Consider the following 23133-nt stretch of genomic DNA (forward strand, 5'->3'; position numbering starts at 1 on the left):
ATTTGTGCCACCAACCTACTGTGTTTATAAAGACTTTTCTTTTTAAATTATAAACAGGGGTGTCTAAATGGTGAACCCCCTCTCTCCCCATATCATTCCTGTTGCTGCTGTGGCTAGGATCTTTGGCTTCCAAATCTATCCTGCATCCAGCTACTCCACCACAGGGTCTGTGGGGCCTGTGCAGTGTGCAGCTCATGAAGCATGAAGTCCCTGGCCACCCAGAAGCTGGGACAGCCCTGTTTTAGAAGACAGATATGGTCCATCACTGTACTTGTACAGTGCTGACCCCAGCCTTCCCTACCACCCCGGGGTAACTTGCCTCATGCCGAAGCACACATGGTGTGGGTGTTCCCCAGCAACAAGTATCTGTGGCTGATGCTAGTTGTCCCTGAGGAACCAAGTATCCATGGACATCTGGATGCTGTAGAGCAGTAGTCCATGGATGCTATAGAGCAGCAGTCCACAAGCTTTGAAGGCTGCTAGCTGGATTGACCCAGTTTGGGTCAGAGGTGAACTGGTGGGTGGGAAGGCCAGTACTATGACCCAGATGCCACTGCCACTTTTCCCTGTTGCTGGTACGGGTGAAGAACCTATGACAGTGACAGGGAAAGTACTTGCCACTGCTGCTTTTCCCTGCACTGACAAAGGGTGGGGAAAGCCCCTGCCATCAGCATGGGGAAAACCTGGAGCATTGCTTTTCCTATGCTGGCATGAGGAAAGCAACTGCTGCCAAAGTCTCCTCTTCCTCCCCGCAACCACTGCATACCACTGAAGCTCCATTTCCATGGGCTGGATCCAGCCAGGGGGATAGGTTGCTGACCCCTGCTATACAGAATGACAGATTAGAAATGTTCATAATAGTAACATTTAAAAAGAAAGCTATTGCAAGTTCTAGGATTTCTGGAAATGTCTGTCAGAAGATTATGTGGGATTTTCATGATTCATCTCGACTTTCATTTCAGTGAAAAGTGTACACGTTTCTAGAACCACTTGACAATCTAGCAAAGTTTAACTGCCAGAAAACTGGTAGAGAAACTTTGTGGATGCAAAGAAATGTTAATGTTGCCATAAATAGTTGCACAAAAATTGATTTACACAAAATTAAACAGCTCTATGGAGACTTGCTGTCTTTCTGCAAAGTCATTATTTTATATCATGAGGGGAAAGGTCTGGTCCATGGACTATGACACAACTTATTTATTCTAATTTATCCAAGTTGATCAGCAAAGGTTGCAGAAACTGCGTATTACCATATGCAAACTGCTGTAGTTCTGCAAAGCTGATTTATTGAAGACGCACACAAACAACAGAGTCATGTGAACTTCAAAATTTTGGCTCTATTTCAGGAAGCAAACGTGCTAAAATAGTTCTAAAAACACACGTCTCTCCTTCAGCAAGGATCTGGAATGCAACAAAGAAACAGAAACCTGAAACCAAAAATAACCCCCCAAAAACATTTTTTAAAATTCCTTTGTTTTTTCTTTGATGTTTTGATGAAGCTTATTATCAAATGTACATTAGTTTAAACACAGAAAATGTTGTTATAGTTGAAAAATAGATTCTTTCCTCTATTTTCTTGACTAAAAATATCTGTAAGATTTGAATCAATGACTAAACCTTGGTCCCCTACTACACATTTATTTAGAAACAGGAAAAGCCATGCACTCAGATACTACAATAGCATATGCAAATAAAGTCAGAAAGTAGAGATTATCAAAATCATTTTGTTTCAGTATGTGTCTGGATGGAACATGCTGTTTTGTCAAAACAAACAGTAGAAAAACATGAAACTTTAAAGTTTTCCATAGGGAACAATAGTTTGATGTCAAAACAATTTTCTTTCAGATTTCTCAGTTTTGAAATACAAAATTTCATTTCTGAATTAAATTAAATTTTTAACATTTTATTACCTTTTATGTATTTGTTATATATCAGTAATAGTTCAGTATAATATTAGTCATTGATTGATGGAGTTAAGCCCTTACTGCCTAGTATGGTGATCTATAGGGGTCCTTCCATCCAGCAGCATTTTTGAGTTTGATGGCTTTTACAGATATATTGATGGTCTTATTTGGTGATGGTCGTGCCACTCCTAGATTTCTCAGGAGGCTCCAAGCTTTATGGCTTCAGTGTGTAAAATCTAATGACTCTCTTGTTTTGGTCCATCTTTGTCTTCTGGATTCATTGAGTGAGCTCAAGAGAACTTTGCAATGTTCTGGGTTTCCTGAGGCCAAGAATTCCTGGAACAGAGACTCACTTTGTTCACTCCAGCACGGAGTGTATTCTGCTGGGTAGCCCTTGGGGATGTGTAACTGGGCTGCTTTGAGCACAAGCTTGGTGAAGCACTCAATATTTTCTGGTTTTGGTGGAATCCAAGAAACAGTGAGCTCAATATTCGTAGTAAAACTTTCCCAATTAGCTTTCTGAAGTTGTATCATGGCACGGGAAAGGATGTTATTTTTGGAATTTCAACCCCTCTGTGTATCAGGACCGGCCTGTACTGACTGTTTGGGAAATTGATTAATACCGTTCTTGAGCCACATAGAGGTTCACCCAAGCTATCACATGAGACAAAGTGCAGATCAGGGTTTGCATCATTTCTCCATTGTGCAGAGTGGAAAGTGCTTTGATTTTTAGCCTCAAATAGAAGGAGCAAGGAGGTTTTCTGTCATTGCCCAGTCAATGACTTGTTCTCCACAGTTTTTGGCATCTATGTAGCCCCAAGCCATATGGTAGCTGTTAAAATTGCCAGCGAAAACTCCTGGATGGTTAATGGTAGGCAGCATGCTTGGAATCCATGTGGCATTTGGAGGTTTATACACATTTATCATAGATACATCCTGAATTTTTATGGTGAGATAGTCATAGATTTATTGTTTTCTGGATTTGTGTTGTGGTGACAGCGCAAGAGATCACAGGAGCTGTTTTCATCAATTTATCAGCAGCCTATGATTTTGTATGGTGAGATGGTCTCCTGCTGAAGGTGTCAAGGGTCATTAGGTGCTAGCAGACCTTCCGTATCTTATGAATGCTCCTGTCTAACCAGCGATACCGTGTTCAGCTAGCGAACTCTGTCAGCTGAACCCATCTACTAAATAACATTCTCTCACAAGGATCAGTGCTTGCACCAGCACTTTTTAATGTATATGTAAGTGATCTTCCTGTAACCATCAGCTGGAAATGCCGATGACCTAGCACTTGCTGCTCAAAGAGGGACCCAGGCTGAAATCCAGATAGTTCTTTATTAAGGCCTCAAGTTACTGGAAGAATATTTTGTGTGTTGTAGACTCCTTCCAAATCTGAGGGAAATTGTCATCACGTTATTTAATCTAAACAATACCCATGCCAACCAGAAACTCACCATTGCTTTTTGTGGAGAAGAGGGTACGCGTAAGAAGTTCCCAAAATATCTTGGCATAATTCTCAGTTGGAACCTCCACTTTTGTGAACACTTCTCACCTGCTGTCAGGTATCTCCTTCACTTGCAGGCCTGTAGGACACTGCCTGCTTGTGACTTGAGAAAGACTAATTCTAATTAGAGTTCTACACACCCATGCTTTCGCCTGCCACAACTTGGTGTTTAAAGAGTTGGTTCAGTACCTGGATGTGTAGTTCAATTAGTCGTCCCATGAGGTCCTACTTTCCTGAGGGCTTCGCCACCCCTACACCTTTGCCCAGTCCACTGGTTTCTGATCGGCCACTTGGTCCTTCCCTGTGGCCTCCATTCCAGGAAGAAAAAAACAAAAAACAAAACAAAACCAAGCACTCCTGGCCTGGATTATTGTTCCAGCTCCTTTCAGCAGAAAACAAACAAAAATGACGTTCATGAGGTCAGACCCTCTTTTCTTTTGCTACCGTCTCTATGGTGGCTCTCCACGAGCCTCTTATTGGGGTCGTCACGATTCCCCTCATCGCATTAGGTCCATCTGTGACAAAATCTTGCTTGCGCCCCTTTTAGGGACTTTAAGGTACCAACTTTCTACAGTGCTCCTGTGTTAGAGACTTTATGGTACAGACTCTGCTGGCTCCCAGCATGGTAACAAGCAGTTCCAAGTACTGCCGGGTCAACAGTCCTCTCTCTAAGTTCCCTCTGGGGTGGTCGTAGTCTGGAGGAGTCTCCTACCAGCTCTCCACATTGCTCTCGGGGTTCTCTGCAGTGTAGCTTGGCTTGATCCTCCTCGTTCCGGTTCCACGCTCCCCCCTCTTGCCTGTTCCAGGCTCTTCTTTATACCAGTGTTGGAGTTCCCAGCCCCTCCCCTCCAGAAACAACTGAGTAAGGAGGGTTTTTTCTGGGTCCTTTGGGGCTGTGGGTCTGGGGCCACTGATCGTATGTTTAGCCCTTGTGCTTTTGAGCTCTGTGGCTCTCTCTTTCTTGCACCTGCCACGCCTTTTTATCTAATTAGGATGTTAATTAGGTGGGAGGCTGCCCATTTCTTACTCCGATACCAGGGGGCGCTCTCTGTGGCTCCATTCCTCCCCTACACCGCAGCCCGAGCTTCGCAGATGGCATCTATAGATGTTGATGTCAGCAGTCCCACTCTGGGCCCCAGAATCCTCCAGTCTGGATCCCACTTGGATCCCTGCACTCAGGCGGCTTGCTTCACCTTCATTCTAGGCTACCTAGCTCCCTAAGCTGTTCCCCCTTATGGGTGTGGTCCCCCCGGGACCTTTGGCTACACTGGCCCTGGCCCTGGCCTCACCTCCAAGCCAGTCAGAACCCCAGGTCCTCAGCTCTGGGCATCCCTTGCGGTGGGCCCATGGCCCTGTGACCCTTCTGGTCCTGGCCCCAGTATTGACAAGTCGGGGGATTTCGAGACAGGTTTCTGAGACTACAGCCCCACTGTATCTCCTGGGTCCATCTTTTGAACCTACTAGTGGGTAACCCACCCAGTTGTGGGAACTGGGGTTAAGGCGCCCTGACCTGCCTTTCACTGGGGTGATAACTGGCCTGGCATTTCCTGGGGGCTCCTGCACCACTGAGAGCCCCAGCAGGCCACCCACTCATTACAGGGTGCAATTTTAGGTCATGCCCAGAACCAGGAGTCTCCAAACCATCCCCTACAGCTCTTGTCCTTACCTCCTTACCTTCAAGCAGCTTTGCAGTAAAATGCTCTGTTTTTATAGGTGGCCAAAGATCTAAAATGGCTGCCGCAATCAAGCACCTGCTGGCTGCTTGGCTCAGTTCTTAAAGTGGCAGGCACAAACAGTACCCTGCCACACACCGCCACAGCTCTACTGTGATGTGGCATAGATAAGTGAATACCATAAGTACATCAGTAACCCAAACCTCCCAATCAATAAGGACTGGCCCACCACCAAATAGGCTCAAACCTAGAAAACCCTCCTAGAAATATACAGAGAAGCTCTATGATGATTAGAGCATTGAAGAACAATGGAGGGAAGTCTAGGCAAATACCAACCTGCCACAGAAATATGTTAGCAACTCTATAATCCCCCAGCTAGGGTTTGACCTACTGAGAAAGATTTGGTCCTCCCTGAACTGCAGAAAATGTGGATACCTACTCCATAAATGGAGAATCAAAGACAGTCCAAGTTGTGATTGTGGTGCAATTTTTCAGATGGTGCAACACATTGTGAATGATTACCCAATTATATAATTTAATGGCGATCTAAAATCAATCCATGCATCTATTCCTGAAGTAATCAAATGACTATCAAATTTAAATATTAATCTGTGAACATTGAAATCCTAAAATGTCATATGAAAGAGAGAGATTAATATTAGTAACAATAACAAAAATTATACTTGTATAGTCCAGCAGTATAATTGATATCGCATATTTCTCTTTATTTTCAAAAGTACTTGTATCAAACCATTACTAATTTATTGTTGAACAAAGTGTCAAACTTTCATTGCAACAAACCAAGCAGCATTTTGTTTCAGGTCTAAGGAATTATTGGTTTTCATTATTTTTAATAAAATTGTTGCTGTATTCTATTATTTTCAATTGCATGTTATGCCGTATTACAGCATATTGATAATAGGTGTGCATGGCATTCATAAGATGCATCACTACAGTTAGCAATAACTTGTTAAGAAATAACAGGAAAATAACATAAAAATTAAAAATGCAAAAGTGAAATATTGCCGGAACAGGAATCCTAGAAATCCAGAATTCTGCAATTGAAATTGTTCAGGATTTCCATTTTTTGAGAAGTATAAAATAGAGATTTTTCACTGGATAGCCAAATGAGAAATAATTCAGAATGCAAGTTCTGGGTTTCAACAGTTAATAGTCAGAAGAAACTGAGAAGATGAAATGCTGAGACTGATTTGGTCTGATCAGAATATCAGAGTGGTAACAGAGTAGGGATCAAAAAGTAAGAACTTGGAAATTGGAGAACTGTGAATGCAAGACATAAGCTTCTTTGCTGCTGACAATGAAGTAGCACTACTGCATAATCTTTCCCTCATAATGATCTTGGCACAAAAAGATTCATGAGCATGGTGTGAGGAGCTGAAGGGTACTTACCAGGAATGCCTCCCCAGCCAGGAACACCAACCCAACCAGAACAGGACCACAGTGCAGCAGCAAGAGCTCCCGGTGGAGCTTCCCTCCATTTGCCCCAGCCCATTCTTATCACCTTGGCAGGTGAGACGGGTTGGGGCAAATCTGCGGCCGAGGCACTATCCAGGGGGCCAGGGGCAGAGCTAGGGAGAGAAGGCGAGGAAGGAGGAACCAGCGGGAGAACGAAGGCTGGGAGCACACAATGCTAGATTGACACCTGGGAGCCGGGTAAGCACCTGATCGGGCTCCAGCCATGGAAGAACCCCTTTAAAGACAGGAAAGAGAAGGGCTGAGGGAAGAAAGAAAGGAAGCTGAGGAGGGCAGATGGTCCAAAGCCAGGGATGCCAGTTATTTTATTTGTTCAGAAACGGTGATCAAGTGCCGCTGGCCACTGAGTAACCCAGGCACAGCTGCTGCAGGGGAGAAAATTGATAAGCAAAAGTGAGAGACCTGGGAGGAAGGAAATGAAACCCACCCTCTCCAAGGGCCCCACAGCCTAGACCCTGAGGGAAAGAGAAGTCGGGGTGGCTCAAGAAAGAGGGCGGGGAAAGTAGTGTCCTCTCACAGCTGATCTTTGCAATTTCATTAAAGTTTTTTTTTGCTTGTTAAGCAGCTGCGCACTGCCAATCAAGCCTGACATGGTCCCTGTCCCCGACGGGCCTTCGTAGATCCCTCCTAGTAATCTGGCACCCTGTTTTGGTGACCACCCTCTTCACCGAGCACTGGTGTTACTAGGTTTGGTTGTATACCTGCTTTGCCAACCCTGCTTCTCGGCTGCCATGACTTTGCTGTTATCCCAGTGGGGTGGGGCTAGTTCACAGGTCCCTCGGTGTCCCGGGTTGGCTTCGTCAGTTACATACGGGGCTCCTGCCACCCCTACACCCCAGCCTCACGCCACCTGTGGTCTCCACTTCCCTGCACCTGCTCCGTGATGGGCTGTCAGACTCCTTCCCCGCCGGTATAGATGTCCCAGCCCTATAGCACTGTATAATTCCCACCACCGATCTGTCACCCTACACCATCAGCTGCGTACTTCCTCAAAGTGATCCCTCTGTAAGGCCTACCTCCCTGACCTACCACCAGCGCCCCTATGGTCTGGCCCCGGGAGTAAACATCTCCTGGATGAATATATATATATATATATATAGCGCTGTCCCCGTATCCTTCGATCTCTGCCTTCTATTCTAGGCGGCAATCCCGCCCCAATCTTTCTCTCCCGCTGGGCAAGCCTTCAGCCTCATGCCCCTCTTTGGTGCTTCCCGCACCCACCGCCACGGCACTTACTTCCTGAGGCTCAGGATCTTCCTGGGTGGTCTTGATCCTCTGCTGCTCACCCGATCTGGAACTGCAGGCTTTATCTGCCAGTGATCCCACCATTCCGCCTCTTCTCCCGGCTACCAGACTCTCCAGCACTTCAGCTCAGCAGCTCTTGTCTCACTGGGCTATCGTTGGGAACGGCTTTGCCAGCCATTTGTTCCCCTCTCCATCTGCTGCCTCCGGAGCGGCGGCCGCCATTTTTAAATCTCCCGGCTGGCGGCTAACATCACTGTCAGCTGCTGGCCGCAGCTGTACATAGACGTGGCTAACGAGCTGTGCAGGCTCTCCCTCCACTGCGGCGTCCTGCTCTCCCGGTAAGTCTTCCCGGCCCCTTCGGGTCCCGGGACAGTCCCAATCAGCCCAGATGGGAAAAGAGAACTCCCCAACTTGCCAGAGAATGCAGGAAAGCTGGTGCTGGGAGAAGCCTGGTAATGAGCCCAGGAGACAATTGGGACTTGCTTCCCAGAGAGCCAAGATCTCCTAAATGTTTTAATGATAAAAATAATTTTTAAAAAGGAAAAGGAAGGAATCTTTCCAGCCTAATCATTTAGCTACTTTCCCTGTCCATGGCCTTGGGAACTGGATGGGAACTGGCGGTCGGCCACAGTGGAGGCAGGTAGTCACCACCTCCCTTTCATTAACATCTCCAATAATTAAAAGAAAGATCCTTTTCAACATTAAAGTCGTGGCAGGAAGGGAGAGAGATAGCATAGGAACCCCCACTTAAACCAACAAAGGTTGTGAGCACCCTGAGTGGGCAAGTGAATGTCTGTTGGATGTAAGGGCGCGCGCTCCTACCTGGTGACTACCCTACACATGGCCACGGCATTGCTTTCAAATACCTATATTCCAAACTGCTTGTCATGGTGTAACAGGGAAACCTAGCCCTGTTACTGAGAGGCAGGGCTGCCCCTTTAAGATCCGAGTCTACAGGAGCACCAAGCAACAGAAGGGTAGGGGTTAATAGTCCAACCACCCAGGCTGGTCAGCTGACAGGAAAGGGATAGGCCTCTGGGCACATATAAACTCCAGGGTCAAGGCTGGCAGGAGGCAGTCCCTGGCAAGTGGCCAGGGGAAGAGAGCTCCTGCACGGCAGAACTCCCCCAGAATGTTGTGGCTGCTGGCCAGACTGTTGCGGTAGCTAATGAGGCTCCAGGATTCTACAAGGTACCCTGAGCTGGGGGATGCTCCATGAGCAAGGAGCAGTTTGGGGGTTTTAAGGAGCCAGAGTGTGGCTTGTATGACTTGTATTATGTTATAGCCCAGGGGTTCATATTTATGTTATTGTTTTATCCAGTGCACCAGGTAGGGCTATTTGGGGAGGAGAAAGCCTCATTGGGGTACACTACTGTGAAAAGTCCCAGTGCCAGGGAGGCACAGTGATGGGATGATCAGACCCCAACGCCAGGGAGGTGTAGCGACAGGGGGTAATCAGACCCCAGCTCTAGGGGCACAGTGCCAGGAGGCGCAGAGACAGGGGGCAGACCCCAGTGGATAAGGAAGACTGGGGACAGGTTCAGAAAGACTGAGTGGGATCAATCCTAGGCTTAGGGTACAGTCCCAAAAGATCCTGCAGAATCCCTACTCCTCAAGGATGGAACCATGGAAAAATAGGACCATGGAGCAGGAGGTGTGCCAGCTATTAAGACCAGACAGTTCAGAATCCATGGACACTGTCAAGGATTAGCTGCCTGAGTTACCCAGAGGGAATTCCTGCTTAGTTATGTATGGAAATCATTAGTGGGCACATCTACACTTGCACTTTAATGTGCATTAGCCTATTTTAATGTGCACTAAACTGTCACTTAAAAACCATGCCCTTTAGTTAAAGTGCGTTAAGACAGGCTAATGTCCATTTTCATAGTACCACACAATGGAGGTACTAGATTTAATACACATTAACTAAAGCATGTTAATGCATGTGTAGACACACCCAGATAGTAGCAATGTACCTTGATTCTGGAAGGATCACTGGAATCCTTTCCTATCCTCCAGGTAGTTATAAGCACCTAGAGACCTGCAATGTATAAGGCCTATAGCATGTAACGTAGAAGACTATTTCTAGTTGCTATTTCCTTGTCAGGTGGTGAGGCTGTAGGTGAAAGTGTCTGGGGCCCTGTCAGAGAGACTTCAAAAGTGGGAAGTGGCGTAGACCTTGAGAACAAAATCAATTTTCCGTTCTTTAGTCTTGGGGCTTGCAAATATTCATTTCTAGATCAATGGTTTCTGGCTATTCAGAAAATTGGGAGAGGAAGTAGTAGTTTTGGGGACTTGTGAATTCATCTCATTCATGAACCAATGATGCAACTGTGACCATGCCAGAATTTTATTTTTGGGAATGAAATACCAACACTGCTGAAGGAGGACATGGAGACCATACCATGAAATCTACCATATCCAGTAGCTGGGAAAAACTCAGACAGGGTAGAAAGATGAATAATTAGGTTAAAAGTCTCTCCTATCAATGTAGATGGCTTCACCAGGATTCATAGAACTGCTTGTTCAATGCCCGTAAGGTGAAGAAAAATAATATCCATACTCTGCTGCCACTGGGAATGTAAACGAGTACAGTTCTTAACCTTAGGAAGCGTTGCCTAGAAGATTGGAGATCAGATCCCATAAGGCTTTGCAGTTTCCACCCTGCAAGACTCAGAGGAATCATAGCCAAAGGGAATTTTGAGGCCACTACTCCTAGTTATCTACCTGTGAATTGGCACAATAATATTGACTCCAGCAACATTCAAAATGGCTTTGTTAGGAGGGGAGTGTATATCTATGTGCCTCTGATACCATGCAAATTAACTGCTTTAAATTCTGACTCCATTTTTAGTATGTATCTGTCCAAAACCATAGTAAATCTTGGGAATGCAATTTAAGTTCAACAAATATATTGGTTAATCAGGATTTGGCTAAATGGAATTGCATTTATAATTCCATTCTGAATGCCAGTGGATTTGCACATAGCTTCCAAAATAGATTGTTCCTACCCCAATACCCCATGCAGAGTACTGCATTATGTAAATGAGAATTCTCTGAAAAATCTGGTAATTGTTTAATTGTAACAATTATATATTTTAGTATATTTAAATGCTGTTTGGGTTAAAAAAAAAAAGGGACAATGATTTAGTTCTTGCATGATTCTTCGTATTTGTCTGTAGATGCAAGTAAACACATTCATAACTTCTAAGTTACTAGCTAAACTGGGGCCTAACTTCACTTTCTATTGGCTGGAAAAAGCTAGAATAATAGCTAATCAAATGTTTCACTGAGTACGGGTGAGTAAGGAGTAGCTTGTAGTGTAAAGAACAGAATATAACATTTATGATAGAGGCCATCCTATGATCAACTTTGAACCTTTTCAAAGTTGTAGTATAAAGAGAATTTATATGTTTGTATTGAAGTTTACTGTTACTTATTCTGCCTTTCTGTTTACATTTATATAATCTCATTGCATGGACACATTGACAGCACCTTGTTTATCAAAGGGAAATAATATTTTTGCGACTCTAATCCAGCTACACACACTTTAAAATGCAGTGATATGTCAAAATTGTGAGCTCTGATTTCAACAGTTATCATAAGCACCAGTAGCCTTGGTTCACAATTGAGGAAAACCAAAGTGCTGCAGATATTGGTGTTGGCCATTCAACACCTCAGGTACAGCAATGTATCACTCCACTCCATGTCTCCACTTACTCCCCATTTTAGAACATGGATAAAAAATGCCTGTATAGTTTTTAAAAAATTCTCAGTGAGTTTCTTTCCTAACTCTGAGGCCTTTACTCTCTCTTTATGACCATCTAATATTTTCAAATCACATGAAATCTACTCTCCTTCTATTTATGTACTATTGCTACTCTTGATATGACTTTTTGAAAACTGTGTATTAAGCTTGCATAATAACAGAGTATTGTATTCTAAAACCAAACATGATATATTCATATCTACTTGATCTTAAGCTTTACCATCCTGTGATGGTGACCTCCGTTCAGTCTGGGTCCAGTGCACAATTATCTCTCTTGAGAAATGTCTGTTTTAATCATGTTCTTTTGTCCTTCTTTGTTTAGACTTTTTCTTCTCTGAATCTTGTACCCCAGCTGCAGAGGCAGCAGAATCATTAATGATAGTGGTTCTGTCACTGACCCTTAACTCTTAACCCACTTTTTAGCCAGTGTCTAAAGCCATTTATTCCTTTTCCCTGTTCTTCCAGACAGATTCTTGCTTGAATTAAACTAATTTTGCTATAAAGAACACACACTGACAACCATAAGTTACCATGATGCTCTTTGAACATATAACCTTTACTTACAGTACAGGATATCCTGCCTTTATATTTGGTTTGATATTTTAAGTCTCAATGTGGTCTAAAAAAGTATCTATGGGCAGAACCCTACTGATGTTGAACTGAGAAATTCAGTAAGGAAATGGTATATTCATGGAGCCTTTGGTGTGTAGTTAGCACATACTTTAGCTTCAGGCAGAATATCTAATTGTCTCTAAATCAAAGAACCAGAGGGTGGTATCCTTCCAGCTTTCCTGATTGACAACCGCCTCCATCTGAGCTCTGACCATCTCTCCCAACATTTAAAATCCTGACATCCTGAATAATTTATCTCTCAAACAGGTGTGAAAAGAAGGGTTGACAGTAACCCTGAAAGGGAGGATATTGCTATGAGAGAGAGGGGGAAAGGAGAGCTTGTTGCATGAGGCAAGATGTTGGAGATTGAAGGATATCCTTCAAATAGAGGTGGATTTTGTAGGGAATTGGCAAGGGGACATAAGGAAATGGAAAGATGAAAAAAGGCCTTACTTGGTGCGATAAGTTTGGCACATTTGCAGGCATACGGACACATTTATATGCTCTTAAATTGAAACACACAAGTACCAGACTGTGGAAGATGCATTCAGAAAATTTTTCTTTGTACTTTCACTATAGGTATTTGTCCATAGAATGGATCTATAAAACTGTGTGCTTGCAGTTGCATAAATCTAACTGAAAATTTGTCTGTGATGCACTGTATAATCTAACAAACAATAGTATTACCCAAATATAAATTCTATATTAAAAGGCCATTATTAAAATTACATAGTCAAACACCCAAAAGTTAAGAAATGTCAGAATTAATATTACTGATGCACAACTAGGCAATATTTTGTTCTTGTCTTTTTGTTTAAGGCTTGGGGTCACACACTGTACATTACAAACTACTCAAACATAGACCTTGCTTTGGAAACAGAATTACCAATTACCTTATGGGATTTTCTATGACACTTACCACTATGAATGCTTTCCAAACAAAATTATATTAACAAAACTCTTATGAGGTTATATTATCCCCATTTTAAAGATAAAAAGCTGAGATACAGAAAGATTAAGGCCAAATTTTTGTGCCCAGTTTGCATTGCATAGAAACTAATTTTTCAGAATACTTAGATTTGTTTAGCATTTCATAAATATAAGCATAGCTTGCATTCCCTTGAGTTGCAGTTGTGAGAACACTGAACTTCTGTAAATTGGACCCCAGGGTATTAAGGTTAGTATAAAAAAAAAGAGGAATGCACAATTAGTTTGGTTGAAGGGATTTGCTCAGCATCACATAGGACCTTGGTAAGAGAAGCAGGGATAGAATCGAACTCTCCAGGGTAGCACCCAGAAACCTTTAACTCGGGCATCTCCTTTTCTCCTCTTGCAATTCACTGATTTTATTTGCTTTAATCTGCTGTAAAAAATGAAGCAGGCATCCAGCAGACAACAGTTTTCTTGATTATACAGATCTTCATTGTACATTCTTAGAGCAGTCTATTTTGCATACTGAAGGAGGCAGCATCTTTGAGAAGAAATAGCATATGGTCATATAAATTTAAGGCTCTAGCATACACACAGTGGTCACATCCACATGTGTGTGGATGTTTGGTTCCCCAGGGTCCCCTACCCCAGATGCGGTAGGGGAGTCCAGGGACAGCACTGATATGGCCCCAGCAGCCTTTCCTGGGGTACTGGAGGCATCCCAGGGCTACAGCAGTGGTGATCCTGTCGCTTGGAGTCTGGCCGGCAGCCGGAGCATGGCTCTGAGTGGCCTGGCTCCAGTTTTGAGCGGGGCATGCTGCCCCCTCATGTTCTGCTCTGCTTTTTTTTCTGCATGTTTTTTTGACCCCTGGATTCAGGGGTCAACTCCTCCCCACGCTGCTCCCTTGCAGCACAGAGGACAACTGAGTGTGCAGTATGTAGCACTGCAGATGTATCTGCAGCACCGCATACCACACAGCTATGCTTGTCTGGACGTGGCCAGTGAGGCTGAATTAAGATTGCACAGTGAAGGTTAATTCTGCTATTTCCTAACTTTTAGCATTTACCTTGCAACCTCAATAATTTATTTAACACAAGTTTCCTGTAATTTCCTTGCTTTAAAAAAATCAAATAGATGAAACAGAAGTTCCATCATGGGTTGTCATATTGATACCCACCAGGTGATTAGCAGGATCAGAACCTTTATAAATGTTGTTACAAACTAACGGAATAACTGATAACAATAGTTGGTTGACATCCTCTATGTGGGCCAGAGATAGAAGGAAATGAGAGAGACATTTTGGTAGTGGATTTCATAGTTATATGTGGACAGCAGAGCAACGGTGAACATTGGAAAATATGTATTCTATTTCAGGTTCTTGAGGACAATGTTATCTAATGGGAACAGACTCTTCAATCTGTTTCTCCCTTTCCTTTCCTTTCCAACCTATACCTGCTTCAGTCTGGTCTCTTCTCTATCTCTGCCTTCTTGTCCCAATCTTCTTCCCCTTATCTCCCAGTCTCCACTTCTAGTGCCAGTCTCTTTGTCCAGCCAGTTATAGTCTTTTTCTTCAAGATCATTGTCAAAGTTACAATCTACAACTGTATTTTTTAGACTCTTCCTCCCCCAAATCCCAAGTTCCCACATAAAGCATAATTTGACAGTTTGTCAGTTCTTTACTGTCTTCCAATCTCAGCTTCTCTCTTTGAGATCCTTATCCAATCTCAGTTTCCCTCCCACATTCCTTCCCTAGCTCATTGTTCTTTTCTTTATCCAGCCAGTCCCAATTCTCCCAATTCTGCTGTTCCTCTATTGCTTCTTCTCTGCTTCCTAATCTCTGCATTCTTGTCTAGCCAATGCCAGTTCCCCCAGTCAATTAGTTCCTAACATTCCCCATTTCTCTTATCAGCTCCTTGTTCATACCTTCCCTCCAAGTGCAAAGTCCTGTACTTAGGACTGATGAATCCCCTGCACTGCTATAGGCTTGGGACCAACTGGCTAAGCAGCAGCTCTGAAGTAAAAGACCCGAGGGTTACAGTGGATAATAAGCTGAATATGAGTCACTAGTGTGCCCCTGTTGCCAAGAAAGCTAACAATATACTGGGCTGGATTAGTAGGAGTGTTGCCAGCAAATTGAGGGAAGTAATTATTCCCCTCTATTCTGCACTGGTGAAACTACATATGGAGTACTGTGTCCAGCTTTAGGCCCCCCCACTACAGAAAGGCTATGGGCAAGTTGGAGAGAGTCCAGCAGAAAGCAATAAAAATAGTTAGGAGGATGGGGCACTTGACTTTTGAGGAGAGGCTGAGGGACCCTGGGTGTATTTAGTCTGGAGAAGAGAAAACTGAGGGGGGATTTAATAGCAGCATTCAGCTACCTGAAGGATGATTTGAAAGAGGATGGAACTAGACTGTTCTCAGTGGTGGCAGATGACAGAACAAGGAGCAATGGTCTCAAGTCGCAGCAAGAGAAGTTTAGGTTGGATATTAGGAAAAACATTCTCAAGAAGAGGATGATGAAGCACTGGAACAGGCTACCTACAGAGGTGGTGGGATCTCCATCCTTGAAGGTTTTTAAAGCGTCTTGACAAAGCCCTGGCTGGAGTGATCTAGCTGGGGATAGTCCTGCTTTGATCAGAGAGGTTGGACTAGAAGACTTCCTGAGGTCCCTTCCACCCCTAATTTTCTATGGTTCTATGTCTACCAATCCCAAATCTCTTGCTGAAACAATCTCAGTCCTCTCTCCCAATCCACTCCACAGTCCATACCTCCCTACTATGTCTGTCCCAGCTTCCTGTGTCTGCCTCTTTTCGATGGCTTCCTCCTCCACCCTGACTTCATGCATGTTGCTTGGTGGTAAACTGAGAACACAAGCTCCCTGCTCTAAGTTCTAATGTCTGTACTGACTTCTCTGGAGCAGCAGGGAGTCTCATTTAGAAATGCTTTCTGAACTCCATCAGCCTCAGGTTGGAGTGCTCAGGAGGGCTGAGGCATGATCATATCTTGGAATCATGAAGTTCAGACATGCTCTTCAGCTAAGATAAATCTCTACTGAAAATGTCTGAACTATATATTTTTTTCAATGGGTATAACAAAAGGCTCATCCCTGACCCATGGTCCACTTACTACAAAATTTCAAATTCATTTCCAAAGTACATTTCAAAGAACAGGTTTCCAGGCCCTTGATCTCTGTTTTAAGAAGGACAATATCTAGTTAATGTCCCACTTAGAAATAGGTGAACTGTGTTGGCTGAAACTTTCAGGAAGGAAGGGAGGTCAGCTTGAAGCAACTGCTGATCTGGGAAAATTTCAGCACAAATGGTTAAATTATAGAAAAGATGCAAACACCTGAAAACAAGATTTTATGATGAGAAATATTGGGCACATTTAAAAATAGCCCAGGCTGCAAGCGCTGTTTATTATAGATATCTATAAAGGATAATTTAATAAAAAAATTGCTCTTCTGGGAAGTAAGAGACCTGTTTTGAATTCCTGTTTTACCGAGAAATTCCTTTGTGACTTTGGACGAATCAGGTAATCTACTATATGTTTTAGTTAGTTCTGCATTTGTGACATGGAAGAAATCTCTTTCTCATGGAGGTTTTATGAGGATAAGATATATTAATGACTTAAGGTGCTTCAATATTATGGTTATAAAGGTCACATACAGACGCACAGAATATGTCATTTATAAGTATAGCATAATATATAATATGTTATGTATAATCATAAATAATGTAATATATTATTTTACAGATTAGGCAGTCTCCTTTGATTTTAAGAATGCCTTTTCAGTGTGAGGTAACAAGAAAATACAACTATGTCTAAAGACAACTATAAAGAAGATACATGTATTCTTCTAATAACAGCTGCTGACAAAAACCACAAAAAACTGCACTTTACTGGAAGAAGCAGCATGTTATTTTGACCCAGCTCTGGAGCATCTTTATAGATTGGGTGCTTCAGCAGGGCTTTTTGGTGCTTTTATCTAATAGCTAATTCAATCAGCTATTAGATAAAAGCACTAAAAACACCCCACTAAAGTGCCTGATGTATACAGGCCTTGGGTGAGCTGGGTCTACCTAACACGATGCCTCTTCTGGGCATGCTCTAGGCTCAGGAGTCTGCTGGGAGTGCGCGAGTTTAAAATAAAGCACTGTTGTTTGGTGTTTTTTTCCCAAGTCTGCAAGTAGCCTAGATGTCTGTTTTGGATTGGATTCATTATCCCACATATCTAAATGGAATTGTTGGATGCCATCTCCCACAGATAAACTTACAAACTTCTTGTAAATGAATGTGCAGAACAGAGCTTGGAAACTCTGGCAGCATTGCTGAGAAATAATACAGAATATTTTTTTAAATACTGTATATTCTTTTTGAGACTACGTTAACCTTTAAAGAGATGACAAAATGCATTTGTAAAACGATATCTACAAGTATAAGTAATTGTGCCTATTTTCTACCTAGCATTTGGTCACTATGTCAATATTTAGTGATTGTAGAGGATAAACATCCTTATTGTTGTGAGAGAGTTTTTTCGGTAAATATGAGATCTTTTATTAGACCAACTAAATAGTTGGAAAATATGTTCTTTGCAAGCATTTGGGTACAAACACCCTTCTTTGGGCACAGGGAGAGTTTGTATTGATTTGTGTACTCTCCTGTGTGGAATAAAGCCAGTATGCAAAATGCAGGTCTGGGGTTATCAGATGGCAGGCAGGTTATAATGTGCCATAAATCCAATGTCTATATTTTATTTATGATTTTTTATATTTTATATTATTATTGTGCGATGTTTTGTTTTTTTTTCTCATAGAATTTAAATTTAATTCATTCAGTCATTTGTGTTGTTGCAGAGGATCTTGATGATTTAAGAATGGAAGGAGTAACCAGTTTGATGTCTTCTGGGAGCAAATTTAACCAAACTCGAAGTACACATCCTGTTGAACCTCAGGCAAAGGTCACACTGAACATCTGCGCAAGGTGTGCCAGGTAAGAAAAGCAGATGATACTAACAAGCAGATTTTTAGTCCATTTTCCTAGGTTGACTATCACGATTACCTATGATCCAGGCAATAAGTTCTCTTTTTTTTAAGGAAATTTTTTTTGCTTCTAACTATCCTTGGTCATAAAGGGCCAGTTGAGCTGTAGAACCTACACTTATGCATGATACTGCTCATATCAACAATGAATCAAGGAGTGCAGGTAATCTTCACCCTTACTTCACAGCTTGAAACTATTTTATGCCCTTCTCTCTGTTACTTGAGCTTCTGTGGCTTTTCAAAGGATGATTTAGAAACTTTGGAGTTTCAAAACCAATTGAAGAGCATTGGTATAAATAAAAACATAGTTGCACAGGTGCAGTTCAAGAATTTAATCAGTTTGAATCCCATTTGCTTTTGGCAGCTGGAAGTAATTTTTGCACTTACAGTATGAGGGCCAAACAACCAGCTTGATATTCCTGAAACCTAGTCAATTAATAATGTAACACTAGCTGAAACTCTTTAAATTTCTTAGATTCAGTCTTTCTGTATGGACAAAAGCTCATTTGGAAAAAGGAGTTAATCCTGTTTAAATGACAAAGCTAGCCTTCTCACCCTTATGTAAATGGCGCAGATTAAGAAGAACAATGCAGAGGTCTGCCAATTTTATCTCCTTGCCTTTGCCCTTGACTGCTCCATTGTCTTGTCTGAGAGGGGATTAGTAACCTGTAAATAGAAGCAACCTGTGGTGATCTCAAGTCAAAAGTTTGCGCATGTGCCTTCCTACCTTTTTATTTTATTTTAAGGTTACCATATTTTAAAAGACCACTTGTTTAGGGAAGTTGTCTTCAAAAGCTAGGGACAGACATTCAAAAAGCATGAGCCTGAATTGATTCAATCTTTTCAGGTTACTCTAACCTGGCTAGTCTGCATCAGTTTGTAACCAAAAAGACATCCTGTCTGGACTGCAGAAATGCTGGCACATGCCTGCAGTAGCTGAGGGTAGAAACTGAGGGGTGCTAGAGCAGCCTTCCCTATTCAGAGCACCTGTCAAAGTAAGTTGTTGTCTAATGAAAGCTCACACCTTAAAGTTAGTCTCTAAGGTGCCATGCTGCCCTACCTTCTGCCTGATTTCAGACTAACACAGCTAAGTACTAGAAGCTTTGACTTAATATTTGATTCAACAAATATTCAACATATTTGACACTGAAAAGTGAAAGTTGAGTCGAATAGTAGCTGGTCAGATAGCTGTCAAATCAAATACTGGAAGTCGAATATTAACAGCGCGGGTCGAATATTCGACTTGCCTATATTGGATTCCCGGTGGGGGGGGAAGAAAAGCAAGGGGAGGTAGGGGGAGCTGGGGAAGGAGTGCTTTCATGACTGATGTGTGGCTAGCCAATGACCTGTCAGCATTCTCTGAGGTCCCTTCCAATCCCAGTGCTCTGGGGGAGGGCCAGAGAAAATGCATAAAAGGCAGCAGTTTTTCAGCTCCCCTGCTTTCTGCCTTGGGGTCAGTTTCTGAGTTGCTGGTGTTCTCCACCTCTGCGTCAGACCACGACAGCTGGAAGCCCTGATCTTCAACAGATTCCCTGCTTGCAATGCTAACAACAGGGATTTCTGAGAACTTGGTGTTTTTATTTTATAACTACTTTTCATATTAGTCTACGCTTATATTGGATAAGGTTAGTAGTAGCCTAGGATCTATTCTATATATAGGAATTTAGTTTATATATTTTTTATACATCATTCATTCTTTCCACCACACCAACACTTCTCAATATATTATCTACACACACAAACACATTTAGATAACATCCAGAAATCTAATCCATGGCGCACAGCACACTTAGAGGTTCCAGTTTACATAAGAAGGAACACATTATGAAACGGGGTGGAAAGGTAGGTGGCCACACTGGCCAGCCTGCACGAAGGGGAGCAAGGGGGGTTGCAAGCAGGAGAGCTGCAGTTTCTCCTCCCACCAAACTCAGACGCAGCCTCTTTCCTCCTGCTACAAGGGATGAGGCTGCTACAAGCAGTAAAGAGAGGGGAGCAGCAGCGCCACCAGAGCCACTGCCTGTGCCTGAAACTCTCTCATGTCCAGACACAGCAGCCACAACCTCTCCCACCAGAACTGCAACCAGCACAGCAGCACACTCCACCCCTGTGTCACTGCCTATGCTGAGCCTCCCAGCTCCAGAAGAAGAGCTGGCGCTGGACCTGGATCTCAGTGCCCTGGCAAGGGAAGGAGGGGGAAGGAGGAGGAATCAGTCAAGTTTGTGCTCGACACCCGTAAGGTTTTTTCCTTTCAAGCCATGAGGTCTTTCCCAGAAGGCACTTCAGAAGGTGCCTCTGTACAGGTGAAGGCAAGTGGCTCAGCTGAGTCCGCTCTTTCTCTTGCTGTGCCTCTGACTGCTGAAGAGGGGGAGAGTTCAGCAGCATCCACAGATGCACCCACCTGCCAGAGGGAAAGGCCTAGTACTAGCATGGTCTGGGATCATTATGAGCTGGCAAATGATCCCACGTTTGCTATCTGCGTGCACTGCCGAGCCAAAATCAGCCGGGGCAAGGGAACAAAGTGCATGACCACCTCGGGGACGCTGAATCATCTCTGCAGGTACCTCCCCTTTGCCACAGGAATGGCCCCTGCTCACTCCATGGCCCCCGTCCCCCCACAGCAGAGGCAGGGCACCCTGGAACATTGGGGGCAAAAGGGACCAGTTGCAAATGTGAGCAAGGTCACTCAGACCACTGGGGAGATGCTTGCTCTGGATGGCCAGCCCTTCACCTTTGTTGAGCGGCCAGGGTTCAGGTGGCTCCTGGCACTGCTGGCTCCATCCTACTAGGTTCCCGCATGCACCACCTTCAGCAGTACGGTGGTGCACTCCCTATATGAAGCATGCAGGGAGCACTTGAGGGAGGAGCTGCACAAGGCAGGACCGCAGGTGACCGTACACTTCACCTCAGACATCTGGAGCAGCCAGGGTGGAGATCATGCATACCTTTCCCTCACAGGGCACTGGTGTGGCCAGTCAGGCCATTGGTGGGCCCTCCTTCACGCCAAGGTGATGGATGAGTCCCACACAGCAGCAGAGATAAGGGGGGCCATGCACTGCATGGTGCAGGGGTGGCTGGGCGTTGGGCAGGCTGACCTCACCCGCGGCTTCAGGATCACCGATAATGGGGCCAATATGGTCAAGGCAGTCCGTGATGCCAACTTTGCTGGTATTCACTGTGTGGCACACAATTTACATCTGATTGTGAGGGATGCCTTGGAGGGGGACAGGGCTGCCAGAGATGAGCCTGCTGGTGTTGCTGGCACCGTTTCCAGATGCAGGAAGGTGGCAGGCTACTTCCACCAGAGCATCAAGGGGGGCAAGATGCTGCGGGACAAACAAGCAGAGCTAAATGTCCCGCAACGCAGACTCATGCAGGATGTGGAGACTCGGTGGAACTCTACATACCTGATGCTCAAGAGGCCAGTGGAGCAACAGAAGGCCATCCATGAGCTGGCCTTGCTTGTGGAGATTGGGATCAGCAGCCCCCTGACCAAAGCTGAGTGGGATGCCATCTCCCAGCTCTTGCTGGTCCTCAAGCCCTTCCTCGAGGCCACTGAGACCCTCAGTGCTGCTGATGCCTTCCTCAGCCAGCTGGTCCCCATAGTGAAGGAGCTCCGCAGCCAAACAGAGAGCTTCCTGGGGGCCAATGTTCCTGGCTGGGGCAGGCCGCTTTCACCAGATGTGCAGGCACTGTTGAGGCGGCTGAAGTAGGGCCTTATGAAAAGGCTTGAACCCTTGGGGTCCAACACATTGCATATGCTGGCCACCATCTGTGACCCAAGGGTGAAAGGCACCATATGTGGAAGCGAGACACTGAGTCACTGGAGGGAGGTACTTATTAAGAAAGTGACAGAGGCGGAACGGCGGAGGCAAGGGGAAGTGGAACAGGGGGACCCACTGCCTGAACCCAGCCTGCCATCCACGAGCCAGTCTTCCCCTCCACCACAGGTGCTGCCAATATGGGCTAAGGCCATGGCATACATTAGGGGGTCTAGACCCCAGGATCAGGCAGACAGCCCTCACACCGTGGTGTCTGCCTATCTTGCCGAGCCTGTGGAGCCCCTGGACTGCGACCCCTTGGCCTACTGGGCAACCCAAAGCCCGATGTGGCCGGATCTGGCTACAGTTTCCCGGGAATACCTGTCCTGTCCACTGACCAGTGTGCCAAGCGAGAGGGTGTTCAGCATGGCTACAGATGTTGTTACACCCCACTGCACCTTCTTGGATCCTGGTTTGGTGGAGCAGCTGGTGTTCCTCAAGGTGAACCTCCCGCTGCTGGGCGTCCCCAAGCTCCAGGTGCAGATGGAGTGAATGCTGCCCTCCTCACTCCATCTGGATCATGAGTTTTGTCTGTCAGCAACCTAAGGTGCAGTTTCCCTGAAACCCCTGCACCTATCACCATGAAAGTTGGTAGGCTTTGTGGGCTCCTCAGGAGCTACCATTCCTGCAAGTTTGAGCATCCTGTGGCTTTGCACATAGAAGTTACAGGCGTTTTGCTCTCACAAATTTGGGGTGCAGTTTCTCTGTACCCCCTGAACATATCTTGTTGAAACTTGGCATGTTTTGTAGACTCCTCAGGAGCTATCGTTTCTGCATGTTTCATCAAGATCAGACATGAAATGCCAAAGTTATTGCCTGCTTCAACCTTCCCTATTATAGCCTATGGGGAAGTCGAAGTAGCTCGAATATTTGACTGAGCTTCGACCTCGAGTCAAAGTGGACCTGCTTCGACTTGAAGCAGATGGCAAATCAAAGTGGGACCAGGTTTAATATTTGACATGGCTGTCAAATTGAATATTACCTGCTCTGCACAGCCCTACTAAGTACCTCTCATTTTCTCAACTGGCATAATTCATCTATATATTAAGAGGTGATAAATAAATGACAAAGCTTTGGGTTTTCCACACTCTAGATAGTTCTGTGTGGTACATGTACAAACAGAAAAGTACAAGGAATG

General features: G+C 44.4%; 1 protein-coding gene across 2 annotated transcripts in view; it reads left to right on the forward strand.

Annotated features, from left to right (window-relative positions):
- Window positions 1-23133, forward strand: part of C3H8orf34 (chromosome 3 C8orf34 homolog) — a 324719-nt gene that overhangs the window by 178181 nt on the left and 123405 nt on the right. For both annotated transcript variants that reach the window (XM_090040118.1, XM_090040117.1), the window contains one exon: window positions 17992-18127. In XM_090040118.1, coding sequence (XP_089896244.1) covers window positions 17992-18127 — 136 coding nt within the window. The remainder of the gene's footprint in view (window positions 1-17991; window positions 18128-23133) is intronic.

Source organism: Crocodylus siamensis, chromosome 3 (genome assembly GCF_052110815.1).
Source record: "Crocodylus siamensis isolate JL-2025a chromosome 3, ASM5211081v1, whole genome shotgun sequence".
NCBI lineage: Eukaryota > Metazoa > Chordata > Crocodylia > Crocodylidae > Crocodylus > Crocodylus siamensis.